This window comes from Macaca fascicularis, chromosome 15 (assembly GCF_037993035.2).
Source record: "Macaca fascicularis isolate 582-1 chromosome 15, T2T-MFA8v1.1".
Taxonomy (NCBI): Eukaryota; Metazoa; Chordata; class Mammalia; order Primates; family Cercopithecidae; genus Macaca; species Macaca fascicularis.
In genome coordinates, this window is record NC_088389.1 from 77,891,164 (window position 1) to 77,906,138 (window position 14,975).

The 14,975-nt window shown below is 39.4% G+C and overlaps 1 protein-coding gene across 6 annotated transcripts in view; it reads right to left on the reverse strand.

Moving 5' to 3' along the window:
* Window positions 1-1,797: 1,797 nt before the first annotated feature.
* The window catches only part of FOCAD (focadhesin), a 318,797-nt gene continuing 305,619 nt past the window's right edge, over window positions 1,798-14,975 (reverse strand). For all 6 annotated transcript variants that reach the window (XR_012424668.1, XM_065530469.2, XM_065530470.2 and 3 more), the window contains 5 exons: window positions 11,308-11,485; window positions 9,339-9,436; window positions 7,428-7,679; window positions 4,474-4,549; window positions 1,798-2,195 (listed from right to left, as the gene is read on the reverse strand). Coding sequence is in view for 5 of the 6 variants with exons in the window: in XM_065530469.2 (XP_065386541.1) it covers window positions 2,122-2,195; window positions 4,474-4,549; window positions 7,428-7,679; window positions 9,339-9,436; window positions 11,308-11,485 (678 nt within the window). In the remaining variant the exon portion in view is untranslated. The remainder of the gene's footprint in view (window positions 2,196-4,473; window positions 4,550-7,427; window positions 7,680-9,338; window positions 9,437-11,307; window positions 11,486-14,975) is intronic.

Here is a 14,975-nt window from a genome sequence, read left to right on the forward strand (position 1 = left end):
CATGTTGCAAGCTGGCCCAGGAATCTGAAGTCCTTCAACCCATGAAGACCTACTCATTTACACTACAGACCTAAACTACTCAATTCCAGAGGTCTACAGATATGAGGCAGAGTTGTTTCTTTATTTGATTATAGCAATCTACATTAATAAGATGAATAAGGTTTCATCCTCTGTGGGAGTTTTCATCTTAAAGGGGAAGCTGATGAGCCTCGTACATAGAAAGAGCATTGGGTTCTCTGCCACTTACTAGTTGTGTTTGCACCATTTTAAAATAGAAAATGCCTCATTGTGATACTGTTGCAAGAGTTAAATAATATAATACAACTGAAAGCTCAACTGTTCTGTCATTTTGATATTTGTTTTCTATCTGCTTTATAGGTGTTTTGTCCCTTGTTTCCTGCATGACTGTCATCTATTGTGCTTATTTTTTTGTAGTCAAGCATTTAAATACCTTTCTCATTTCCTTTTGTGTATATTCTATAACTGTTTTCTGACACCTAGCAGTGAATGTTAGATGAATTTCAACCTCTCATCAGTAGGAAATATAAGCAAGTATATATGGATGGGAAGGGGAGGGAAGCTGGTTTCTAGAGTAAATTTTCTATCTTCTTGGCTTCCTTCAAATTCATTTTCCTCTAGCCTAACCTCTAAGGAGGTAATATATTTGGAAAACAAAACTAGTAAAGCTATTTTAAACCTAAGTGGCAAGTACATTGGTGACAACATGAAGGTACAGGCCACAGGGGAATGCTAGAAGCTCCATGGTGATTGAGCAGCACCAGGCACTGTGCTATGGCATGACAGACACAAAGGTACATTATTTCAGTGGCATAATTTTTCTTCCAATGATCCCATATATGCATCAGTACGTTTATATGATTGGCTAAACACAGAGCCCTGATACTGGCTGTGAGAAGAGTAATTAGCAAACAGACCAAAATTTAAATGCTGGTTGAGTCTCAAGCCATTGAATAAAATGCAACCCTTGAGAATATTGTCACAAACCTTCATTTACGTTAGTCCACTACTCACCCTGATTAAGACAGAGATTTGTACTTATTTAAAAAAATTGATCTTCAGGGGAGATATCTGTCATTTTTTTGCCAGTCCAGCACCCCATCATCTTTCTACTGGAGGAACCCCAGTTCAGGTGGTTTGGGCGGGTCTGCCTTGGCCTCTCTCTATCCAGAGACTTAGGAGTAGACATATGACCCAGGCCTGGACAGTTAGAATTCCCCACCTCCCTAGGCCCAGATACTTGCTCAGAGACTCACATGTGACCTACCTCCCTGGGTATAGGGATCCAGTCTGAACCAGAGTCCTCCTCAGGTTGCTTCTGCTGTATGTGGGCAGACACCTTTCTTTCCCTTTGAGGCCACTGGCAGACATCTTGCCAGCTACAAGGAATGATCCTGAGAGGAACAAAGCCTGATGGCATCACTGGATTCACTGGATGCAGCTGTGTCAGATGGGATCTACTCTTAAATTTCTTAGTTTGTGAACTAATCTTTGGCTAAAGCTATTTGGAATCACAACTTTCACTTGCATTCAAGAGAACAAAGCATAAGGAAATTATAGACACCATTAATGAATCTGATTTAGCTAATATTCAATGTTATACTTATTATTTAAATGTGTATAGCAGTTCCAAGAGTGTTTTATCAATAGGAAATTTGTCTAACTCATTGAGTCAATGAATATCCTCATGGAGATTCATGGAAAATAGATCATAATGCCATTGTCACCAAGTGGTGCGGGCACCTTCCCCCATGCCTTAAAACAAAAGTCACACGCACAAAATTGACAAGATTATTTTACTGGAATTTAGCAGGGAGAAGATAATCTATTCAAGTTTTCACAGAGAAAATCTCCACATTGAACTCTAGCCAAATAAAGAAAATCCAAGTTCCTGTTTCAGTCTCAACTGGCCCAGGTACTAAAGCAATGCACTCCTCTCTTAGGAGGCACGTGTCAAGCTGTCAGTGATGTGGCCACCTTTTCATGACCTTGAACTCTCTGCATCATGTCTCAGCAATCCCAGGCATGAATTCTGAAAAACTTCTTCCACTTATATAGTTTTCCTCATCCAGCTGAGAATGCTGCTGGTTACTGTAAAACTGTTCACCAACCATATGCTCTGGTCCATACAGCTTTCTTCTTAAACTCTGGGAGAACTCTCAAGGACAGCAGGGTGGCTAAGGGGACAAAATATAGGTATAGCTGCATTTGAAAAGGTCATTTTGATCAAAAAAAGTGTCAGAACAGAATTTGTCTTTTTCTCACTTGGCTAATGTTCAAGGCTAGGGAGTCCCATCAAGATTTTGGCAGAATTTTAATGGCAAAAAACCATTTATAAATATTGGGGGTAAAGTTTATTTTTTATTTTTTAGTTATCCTGTAATCAGTTAATGGGAAATTTTGCAGAATTAAAATGAAAGCTGACTTCTGGGATGCTGGTGATGTTTTTTTTTTTTCTTGATGAGGGTGCTGATTACATGGCTGTGTTCTCTTTGTAAAAATCTACTTACAATTTGTGCTCTTTTCTACTTGAATATGGTATTTCCATTAAATATTTACTTAATGCTAAAAAACAACAATGAATAACCTGACCCTATAATAAAGTTAGGTTCATGTACTCAATGGAGCAAGTATGACCATACTAAAGTATATCTGAACATGTATCCTCAAGTCCAAACTATTTCTGATCTGTCACAGGTCCCTCAGGGATCAATTTAAAATAGGAAGTTCTGTGTACTTCCTTTAAGTAATTTTTTATATATTTTATTTTAGAATATTAATACAAATGTATTGAGATTTTATTTGAAATATAATAATATGAAGGAATGTAGGTAAGCCAGAGTTACACAATTATTGTATGTGAATCTAATAAGCCTACCATATAATCAAGTGAATATGAGCTTCCTTGGCCCAAATGACTGCTTTCCTCATCTGTATGAGTTGTTACCTTTGTGACCTAAGAGAGTATATCTTTGGAGCAACCAACGTTATTATGGCCATTAAAAATGAGCACAAACTCCCAGGGGCAAACAGAGTAAGCCCTAGCAGCAAGTCTCTAGGGATGGATAATGTGAAAACATGTCAGACCATAGCCCTGATTTTCAATGAAGTTCTGTGGTTTATCAGAATTATGTGGGAGCACTGTTGTAGCACACACATGCCTCCCACCACTATGAGGAGACAGGTTAGAATCAATGAATTCTTACTTGTTTGGCAAACAATAAACTATACCATAGTAATAGGTAAAATATGGATCATACTCTGACTCCAGGCTGACCAGATAAATTAGTCCAGAATAGGCCAACAGGCAACTTTCTGCAGGTGAAAGTTTCAGTGTAGTATCTCACAGCATGTCAGAGACATCAGATCAGTGGCAGCCGCTGGTAGGCTCCAGACCCCCAGGTCACCAGACATGAAGGACAAGAACGAGCTATTGTATTCCATACAGCCAATGCCCAAATGACTTCTCAGATCTGAGTAAAATAATCTACATAAGTTTTACAGAAAGATCTTCCATGTTTGTGGATCCTACAATCATAGTTAACAAAGTCGATAGAGAAGTACAAAAGATACAGTAATCATCTAAATGCCGGAAAGTATGAGAAGTGTCTAGTTTCCCTGGCAAGATACTGTGAAGCTCATTAAAAACACTACTTATAAAGCCAGTATAAGAACAGGGTTAAATGTTTGAAAAAGAATGTTAAAATTAAAAAGGCAGTATTTGAGTTATGTGTATTTTCAATTGTATATGATTATAAATATGTAAGACAACACAAAAGGGAGCAAAAACTCCTTATGGAAAATATAAAAATTGTCATTGGGCAATGGGACTCTGGATTTCTCTTTGCAGCTTTTTAGTTTTCTGAATTTTATGAATTTTAATTAAAATAATATTTAACTATTACAATAAAACATTTTAAAACAATTTAAATAAATGCTAAATTTAAAGGGACTGGCATTCTTTTAAAGTCTACTTTCTGGTTCAAAATGCCACACTAAACAGCTCCAGATTAGCCCATTCAGAAAGCAATATAGGTTGAGCATCCCTAATCTAAAAATCCAAAATCCTCCAAAATCTGAAACTTTTTGAGCCTCAATATGACAACACAAGCACTTGTGTTAAAATTCCACACATAAGTACTTAACACCAAGTACCTTGATTCATGTACAAAATTACTAAAAATATTACATAAAATTACCTTGCAGCCATGTATGTAAGGTATGTATGAAACATAAATAAACTTTGTGTTTAGACTTGGGTTCCATCCCCAAAGCTTCTCCTTATATACGTTCACATATACCCAAATCCAAAAACATCCAAAATCCAAAACACCTCTGGTCCCAAGCATTTTGGATAAGAGATACTCAACCTGCAACCACTAGAATGTCATTCTGCTCCGCAGACAACAATAATGGTTTTTCCCCTATGTTGAGCATAAAACATGGAAGTAATACCTTTCAAAAGATCCCTGGACTTTGCTGAGAGGGCTTCTTTAGGGCTTTCCATGATGCTGAATAGCCAGTCAATGAACTAGGGTAAAAATGAAGAATAGTGTCAAACAAGAGAATCCTACCATTAGCAAAAGAACAGTTAGTCCCTTGGACCTACATAGATAAGGCGATTCTCCTGCCTCAGCCTCCCCAGTAGCTGGGATTACAGTTCTTAGGCAATACCTTCCCCAGCTGGAGCAGATGAGACAGGAACCAAGCATAAGATACGGTAAAGTTGGACACAGCTCCCATTTAGTTAAATGACCTGGCAAAGTCAAACCTACATCTCTGCTGAATACCTTGAGAGCTGATACAGGATTTTTTTTTTTTTTTTTGAGATTGAGTCTTGCTCTGTTGCCAGGCTGGAGTGCAGTGGCACAATCTCGGCTCACTGCAACCTCTGCCTCCTAGGTTCAAGTGATTCTCCTGCCTCAGCCTCCCGAGCAGCTGGGACTACAGGCGCATACCACCACACCCAGCTAATTTTTGTAGTTTCTTCTTAATAGAGACAGGGTTTCACCATGTTGGCCAGGATGGTCTCAATCTCTTGACCTTGTGATCTGCCTGCCTTGGCCTCCCAAAGTGCTGTGATTACAGGTGTGAGCCACCACGCCCAGTTGCTGATACAGGTTTTAAGAGGGAGGTAAACATGGGCCCAGAGGGCCTCCTGTGTGCCAGGAACATTATCTCTTATCACTCTGACGGGCCCAGAGAGATTAAAAACCTTTCCGAAGTCCACTCTCAATGTATAGCCTAGTTAAGATTTGAACCCAAGTACACTTGGCTTCAGAGCCCTATGCTCTTTCTTTGCATCATACTGCCTCCCACCTGGCTCTGTGTGCAGCTTGGTCTAGGCTCCTACGCTGGGCAGTAAATGGAAAACACATCAGATATAAGCCCCCGTTTCTGAAATAAAATATGTTTCTGTAGATGAGGACAGTTGTGCCCAAATGGATATGAAACAGAAAGTTGAAATGCAAGAGAAATGGCATAAAATAATCCACTGGGAAGAGCCAAGCATGTTAACCATGAATAAATCCTGCAAATGAGGTAGACACTCATAGTATTTATGAGTTTGATCTCTCAGGATGCAGCCAGAATTGTTTTTGAATTGGATACAGGGTAATTTTATCAATGACTGAATGCTGCCAATCTTGGTTCATTAGAAACACATATGTTGGTGATAGGTATTAGGCATTTTAGTTTCACATATAGAAGCTAGGTTGAAGAAAGAGTAAAATAGGGAGAAAAAGAAAATATTCCTAATTCCCTGCTTTATTCAAATTTTTTCTCTTTGTTGATTTTCTTTTTCTCAGTTTTGTGCTATAATATCCTACTGGTAAGCAAAATAATCAAGCACTACAAATATATAATCAATGCAAGAGGTCTACATTGTAGTCCAAAGGGAACATGGTATCCCAGTCCAGAAATAATTTAAGGGAAGACCACATTTGAATTTTTTTTTTTTTGAGACAGAGTCTCCATCTGTCAGCCAGGCTGGACAGCAGTGGAGGCATCTTGACTCACTGCAACCTCTGCCTCCCACGTTCAAGCGATTCTCCTGCCTCAGTCTCCTGAGTAGCTGGGATTACAGGCCACCACACTCATCTAATTTTTGTATTTTTAGTAGAGACAGGGTTTCACCATGTTGGCCAGGTTGGTCTCAAACTCCTGACCTCAGGTGATCTGCCTGCCTCAGCCTCCCAAACTGCTGGGATTCCAGGTGTGAGCCACTGTGCTCAGCCAAAATTTGATTTTAAATGGGACACAAAGCACAAAATTTGGGGCAGCAATACTAATGCTTATTAGGTTTAAGAAAAACAAGAGGCATTTTAGTTGAGACATTTGGTGGAGTTGTGCATAGCTAAACTGTGGGTCTACAGTTCAGAAATGCTTTTAAAGATTAATGTTCAGATTTCAAGAATAAGCAACAAAAAGTTAGTTTTAAGCTTTCGACTTCATAAAAAGCCAGTTTTGATTAAATGAGATTCAAAAAACAATCTTCCAACCAACCGTATTAAGGACAGGTCAGAAACATATAATGAGAAGTACAGTAAGCACAGTATTACCACATGCTTTGCAGAACAGCTAGTAGCCTGGGGAACCTCAATATTAAAAACCAAAAAATGTTTCCTTTTGTGTCATATGTTTTAAAAATTCAAAGTAACACATGTTCACATACAAAGACCCCAACATGACACAATGTCATCTTCCCCTTCACCCAACTCCTTCTCCTGCCCCACCCCTACTCCAGAAGAGGAACTAGACTGAACAGCAAACTAAACAATTTGGGTTTTCCTGAGGGCAAGGGTGACACTATTAGACCTTTACAAAGCTCTGTTTGGCATCTAGCACAGACCAGGGCACACTGGGTACCTGGAGCATATCTGTGCAAGGGAATAAGCTACGGGGAACCTTAAAGATGCTACAAGAAGATGGATGCTCCCGACCCACATTTCCTGGCAGAAAACTTCCTGACCCACCCAGGCATTGTTGACCAACTCCCTCCCTTGCTCATCACTACCGTATCTTACTTATCACACCCTTTGCAATTCTGAATTTGCCTTCCTGTCTACCCTCACCTTGAGATTCTGAGCTCTGAGACATACTCACCCTTTCCTCTCCAGGATCAAGAAAACACGTGCCTTCAATAAATGAACGAAAGTGTGGGCTTTTCCTCCACCTCACCCCCAGCTATAAGCAAGTTGCCACCTTACTGTTGTTTTTAATCAGCAGTTGTCCCGAGCCTGGGCTAGCCTCAAACTCTGAGACTCTGCATCTGGCTGAGATTTGGGGCTGAGTAGGAAAGCCTGTGGTGTGATTCAAGATGTACTTAACTCCCACCTCAATTCTACAGTAGAAACTGCTGAAGAGACAATGGCTGCCTGCCCTGCTAAGCAGCTGGCTGCCAGCCTCACCTTCTGGGTCTGTTCCTTCCATGGCTCTTTCTGCAGCAGCAGAGCCATGCTATTGGGAAGCAGAGTGAGAACTTCCTGCAGAGTGACCCTGTGCATTGGACTCCTGCCAAGGAAGCTTGGTACTGGCCCAGCCGGGCCATTCTCCTGATGCCATGGCAACCAACTGGCACTGAGACCGAGGAGGAGAGGGGCAGCGTGGTCGGCCCATGCAACCACTGCGGTTGCAAATATCAGCAAGAAGAAGTCCAAAGCCTACGATGAAAATAGAAATGACGTTAGGTCACATGTTTTAACAATTCAAAGTAACACATGTTCACATACACAGCCCCCATCGTGAGGCAATGTCATCTTCCCCTTCTCCCAACCAGTCCCTCCTGCCCTACCCCCACCCAGAAGAGGAACTGAACTGAACAGTAAACTCAGTTTCCATGTTTAATGAAGTGATGTTTTTGGGCGTTAGAAGATTTTGAGGTACCTTTATGTGCAGGCAGAAGACCCAACAGTTTCATTATTATTGCTCTAACATTTCAGGAGAAACATCGTTTATTCAATTCCTAATCACATCAAGATCCAAACGTTCCTGTTTTGATGTTTTCAAAGAGCTTACAAAATGAAGAAATATTTATCGCTATGTAGGTAAAACTAATTTTTAAAAATATGTATACTCTGATTCTACTTTTGAGCAAGTCTTCATTTTTTTTAAGGCAAGTGTTTTAAGACATGGGGTCTCACTATGTTGCCCAGAGTGGTCTTGAACTCTTGAGCACAAGAAATCCTCCTGCTTCGGCCTCCCAAGTGGCTGGGACTATAGACATGTACCGTTATGCCCAGCTTCTTCAAGCATTTTAAAAACCTGTCCAGGATCTATCCATTTAGATTTCAGACTAATCTAGACAATTATAGAAGTGGTGATTACAGAAGCCACCTCTGAGTAGTTCGATTACTGTGATTTAAACTACACTTCTTTCTGCTTATTTGTATTTTCTCAGTGTTTTAAGGTTTTTGTAAGAAAACAGAGAAAGTTAATAAAAATTTAGGAAATCAGAAGAAAGAGGACAGATCATGCAAGTTCAAAAAAAGTTTAAAAAGTACTTCCTAATCTCTTAAAATTCCTAAACTCACAAATTAAAATTCAACAAGACATACAACTCTTCAGAAAAACTGGGCAGAATTTCAAAAAACACCCCAGGTTATGCAAATTTGACTCACATAGTAAACAGAATACTCACGAAGCATGCCTACAGAAAAAAAATTCTACTATTACAAAATGCACAGCTGCCAGCTAAGACAACACAATGAAGGAAAGCAGGAAAGGGCTATCTTCATTTTATTTACTAATCCTTTATTTTTAAACTCACGCAAACCTAATACTAGTGGTTCTCACTTTTTTTTGAGTCATAGGTAATTTTGTAGGTGTGATAAAAACTCCCCTCCATATGTGCACACTTAAGATTATCTGCACACACTCCAGGAACCTATTCAAAGCAGGCATTTTTAGCCATATGCTGGGCCAGTGTGGAGGCCAGAGCCCTATATTCCCACATGCTTTATGGGATCAATCCCAGCTACATAGGAGCTTGGGTTCTCTCTCCCGAGTGTCCTTTGTGTTCTGCCTGTCAAGAAACATATTTTGCTGAAAATATTTCTCAAAGGGCAGCCTTGGGTGTCTCCAAGAGCTTGGCAAGAATACTGATTTCCTTGTGGCATCAGAGAATCATTAAGTGTGTCTAAAATAAAAGGAAAGAGGGAAAGAAAAGCTGCAAACAGCAACGTGTTCCTCTTTTGGGAGCATATATTTTAGGTATATTTTATATTATTAAAAGTAATGGCAAAAACCGCAATTACTTTTGCACCAACCTAATATAAGTTCTATATTTTAAGGAAGCTATAAACTACTCCTCTAGATTTTACCTCATCAAGAACCATATTCTGAAAGGATGTTGACTGGTAAGCAACATTTCTAATATAACCCATCAGTTCCAAGAGCCACTCCATTCTCTTCAAAACACCTGAAATGAAAAGGGTATTTTCTTACTAGACCATGGTTTTCCTTTGAAATGTAAAACAGATCAGTAACAACGATCATAACTAAAGCAGAACACCGGGTGAGGACTCCATTAACCAGTTTCATGTTCCCTTGCAATACCCGAGACTTGTGGCTGCCTGTGAGACAGTTCTTTGACATTATTCACATCAGATAACGGTATTTTGGTCTTTGATTTTTCAAAAGCCAATTTATTCTTTAAATCTCCCTGACCACTAGTGATATAATGCATTTGTTGGAGTTTCTCTCTCAACATTAAATACACTAGGAGAAATCTGGCATGCCAACTAACTAGCAATGTTGAATTGTTGACGATTAGTTGTTTTTACTGTTCTCCTTTGCATAAGTGTTCCCAATTTATGCCAACTCACAGAGGAAACCTAACCCAAAGACATGTAAAGAAAAGCAAAATACAGCCATTATATTTCCATTAGCAGAAATATTGACTTTTTTCCCTTTTCATTTTTTTTTTTTTTTAAAAAAACAGGATTCCTAGCACAGTAAAGACTACTACGGATGGGTTTCAAAAACAGGAACTACATTTGAGAGCCGGCTGGTTCTGGTTAGAACCAAAGGCAACATCAAACTTATTTCAGTTTATTGCATGTAACTTCATGCTTCATTTGAAACCCCTACTAGATTTCTTCCTGATACATACACTTTTGGCTTAGAGTAAAAAAGTCCAGTTTCTCATCATAGGTTCATTTTTCAGTGGAAAGGCACTAATGCAGACATAAAAACTGTTTCAGACTGCCACAGAGGATGATGAATCAAAATTTCTCTTTTTTTTTTTCCAAGATGGAGTCTCGCTCCGTCACCCAGGCTGGAGCACAGTGGTGGCATCTTGACTCACTGCCACCTCTGCCTCCTGGGTTCAAGCAATTCTCCTGCCTCAGCCTCCTGAGTGGCTGGGACTACATGTGCCCGCCACCACACCCGGATAATTTTTGTTGTTTTAGTAGAGACAGGGTTTTACCATGTGGGCCAGGCTGGTCTTAAACTCCTGACCTCAGGTGATCCGCCTGCCTTGGCCTCCTAAAGTGCTGATATTACAGGCGATACAGTCTTGCAGAGTATTACAATCATGCTTGTCAGTTTTTCTTCAAAATCATAATACAAGAGATGGATGGGGAAAACCAGGCACATAAGCATAAGCAATTTGTCCAGAGTCACACAAGCGTCCCAGCCACATCTACCCCTCAGGAGCCTGGTGCCATTCAGAACTTGAATGTAGTCTCCAGAAATTGTAAGCATATGACCAACAAGCTAGATAGAGCAATGGGGGAGCTCTCTTATTCAGTAATTGTTAAAGCATAACGTAGAAAATGGTCTAAAAATTGCATCATGTGATTCATTAGCAGAGTTTCAAGCTTGCTACTGTGGGTAGGGTGGCAGGATTTGATTATTCTTACCCCAGAGAAGTTCTTCTGTAAAATAACTAGCTAATTTTTTTTGTTTGTTTTCTCTTGTTTGGTAAATGACTACCCAAAAGCCATTTTCATGAAACCATCGGGCAGAATCAATTGACATCTTGTGTGTTTGGGAAACTGAAGTTAAACAGGCAGAAGCAGCTAATTTGTTTGTATCTTTGAGGGTCTACAGAGCCAAATACAATACAAAATCCCTCGAAAGAATCCATCCTTATTTCTAAAAAGTGGATGTTGTGAGCTGTAACTGCTCATTTCTATCCAAGTAACTCCTCATTTGGCACCAGAAGGCCTAACCTGTGTCAATAAGCGCTAAACTAATTTTTAAGTTGAGAACACAAGTGCAACTTAAAAGCAACAGCAGGCAGATCTATTCCTGTTTCTGATATTCACCCCAGGGTGTCCTCACCCGTGTTGGCATGGCTCACAATCCGTGCCTGGTATAAGCTGTGCAGAATCATCCAGGCCAGCACCTCTTTCTCACGGTGCTGCACAGCAACACTCAGCATATCGGTCAGGTTCATCAGGGGGAATCGTCCTTGAGAGACTAAGTACAGTTTGACAAAGGTAGCCTTTTCTATGTTGCTCTATAAAAAAAAAAAAAATTGTTTAGTTACTATTAACTGAAGTAGCTACAGAATTTCATGGCATGGGCAAAACAGAAAAGGTGAGTTGGATGTCATTATTCTGTTCATTTCCTACAGCACATGACCCATCTGCCTGTGTGCTAAATTAACATGAACATACAATAGAGGGTTGTAATGCCATCTCCTGGCTCCTTCATTAAAACCGTAAATCTGTTCAGGAGTTAGTCCATGATGATATTTAGTAAACATACACAAATAATAATAAAATGATGACTAAAAAATACAGTACTTACCGTGTGCCATGCATCACTCCAAGCATTTAACATGTGTTAATTCAGTGGTTTTCAAAGTATGGTACACAGAACTTCTGTGGAACCCCACGGTGTGTAAGAGGTTCCGTGAGGTCAAAACTATTTTTATGTTAGCACCAAAGTGTACTAGTATTCATTGTATATTGTACTGACATTTTTTTTTCACAAGCCAATTTCACTTAAAATATCCTTGTAAACAAAAATAATTATTAGTTCCATTAAACACTGGCCCTTTAATAAATATTTTTAAAAATATTCTGCGGGACAAACTGAGAAATACTTATAAGGGAATTGTGCTGCATACCCAAGTATGATGGTGGTCTCAAGCCAAGGAAGAACACTTGTAAGATTAGGCTGTGAAATAGCCACTTTTTTCACAGAACACCATTTACTTGAAAGAATAATTGATGGAAAAACTATTATTCAACCTGGGTATTTGACAGATTATTTTCTTGAAACTGAAGGAAGTGAAACTGTCACTTCAAGAAAAATACCTGATAGTATCTGAACTTTCAAGAGAAAATTAGATTTTTGGAAAATTTGTTTCTGCTTCTATGAGCCTGGCAGCTTCCCAATATGTAAAAAGCTTTTCTGATGAGACTGGTAGTGATATTAACAGTATGATTATTTTATATTGTCAACATTTGGAAGATCTTCAAAGCTCGGTGATTCAATATTTTCCAAATGACTAATGTATGCTATTACAAAACCCTGCATGGGTAAAAGACCCAGAGTACAAAACAGACCAGTGGAATTTAATGTAACAAAGTATGTAAGTTTCATTGATATGGTTTCAGAGTTTACACTGCAACTAACCTTTAAGGAACTACAAGTTGCTGGCCGGGCAAGATGGCTCAGACCTGTAATCATAGCGCTTTGGGAGGCCAGGGCGGGAGGATCACCTTGAGGTCAGGAGGTCGAGACCAGTCTGGCCAACATGGTAAAATCCCGTCTCTGCTAAAATATAAAAATTAGTTAGGCATGGTGGTGGACGCCTGTAATCCCAGCTACTCTGGAGGTTGAGGCAGGAAAATCACTTGAACCTGGAAGACGAAGGTTGCAGTGAGTTGAGATCATGCCACTGCATTCCAGCCTGAGTGATAAAGTGAGACTCAGTCTAAAAAAAATTTTTAACAAAAAGGAACTACAAGTTGTTGAATTTTTTGGTGAAATGTAAAAGAAGTCTATCCGTTAATTATGTGAAAAGACTATTAGCACACATTTCCCCTTTCCTCCTGCGTATCTGTATGAGGCTGGAATTTCTTCACATACTTCACCAAAACAACCTCACAACAGATGGAATGAAGAAGCTGCCATGAGAATCCAGCTGTCTTCTATTAAGCCAGACATTAAGGAGATTTGCAAAAATGTAAAACAATGCCACTTTTCTCACTAGATTTTTATGCTTTAAATGTTTTTATTAATCATGTTAATATATAATGGTTTTCTTATTATTGCTTTTAAGTAAATATTTAGAAGTTTTCCTAGTCTTTAATTTCTAATAAGGTAAATATCAACAGATATGACCCTTATAATTAAAAGCTCTTTGGAATCCTCAATAATTTTTAAGAAGCTAAAGTGTTCCTGAGACTAAAACATTTGAGAACTGCTGTATTTACTAATTCTCACACCAATTCTCTGCAGTAGGTCACTATTATCATCCCACCTTTACAGATGGGCAAACTGAAGCACAGTGGTTAAGCAACTTGCTTAAATTAAGGTCACATAGCTACAGGTGGCAGAGTAAGAAACAGAACTGGGGGAGTCTGTGTTCTCTACCACTATCTTATTCTTACCTCTATTCTTTTCAGAAACAAACTCTGACCTTGCTGAAGTAGACTACCTCTTTAGGGGACATCAGAACACTACTTAGTATGTTCCAGTGACAATGTTCTGAATGGTATTTTAGGTAGAAACTCAAGCGAGTAACAGCAACTTTCAGCTCTAGGTACTAAGAAGTAAATGACATACTTTATTTCCAATTACATTACATGCATGTAATAATAGGATATAATTTGTTACATATATGTAGTAATTATGATAATAAATACTGAGTCCTTATCTTGAGCCAAGCAGTACTCCAAATACTCAACATGGACTAACTCACTGAACTCTCAAAACAGATCTAAGTCGTAGGTGTTATTATCTGCCTTTTATAGATAAGGGAACTGAGGCACAGAGCTTATGAAGCTTAACCAAGATCGCATTGCTAGTAAATTGCAGAACTGGATTTCAAACTGTAGCAATGAGGCTCCAGAGTCCATCCTCTTAACTATTTCCTTATGTTGCTTCTCCTTGCTTAAAACAATCTTCCAAAATGTTGATATTCCAAATTTTTTTTTCTTTTTGAGATGGAGTTTCGTTCTGTCTTCAGGCTGGAGTGCAGTGGTGGGATCTCGGTTCACTGCAACCTCCACCTCCCAGGTTCAAACGATTCTCCTGCCTCAGCCTCCCCAGTAGCTGGGACTACAGGTGTGCGCCACTATGCCCAGCTAATTTTTGTACCTTTAGTAGAGACGGGGTTTCAGCATGTTGGCCAGAATGGTCCCACCCACCTCAGCCTCCCAAAGTGCTGGGATTACAGGCATGAGCCACCGCACCCGGCCCCAAATATTCTTTAACAGTGGTTTTCAAACCTTAGTTTACACCAGAATCACCTGGAGAGACAATTAAAACATAGACTCCTGGGCTCCATCTCCAGAGTTTCTGATTCAGTAGGTCTAGCTGGGGGCTCAAGAACTCACATTTCTAATCATTTCCAAGGCGATGCTGATGCTACTCATGCAAAGACCACATTCTGAGAACCACTGCAATATGACACAGATATTCAAGGATATGATTGAATAGGCAAACCTGCCATAAAGTAAAGTAAATGACACGAAGTCCACCAGCTGTAAGTTCTGTAAGTTCTCTAGACCATTGGTATTAGCTGGTATGCAAAAATGCCATTCAAATGCAAGTGTGTCATTTGGGATGTACTTGTACTAAGAAATGATTCATTATTGATCTGCAACTCAAATTTAACAAAGTATCTTGTATTTTGTTTGCTAAATCTGGCAACTTTACAGACATGCTACTTTTTGCTCATTCATCATTTGACTTGGGCATGGGTGTGGGAGATAAATTATCCTGTGTCAGGGCTAATAGTGCTTGCTTTTCAATCAACTACCTTCTTCACG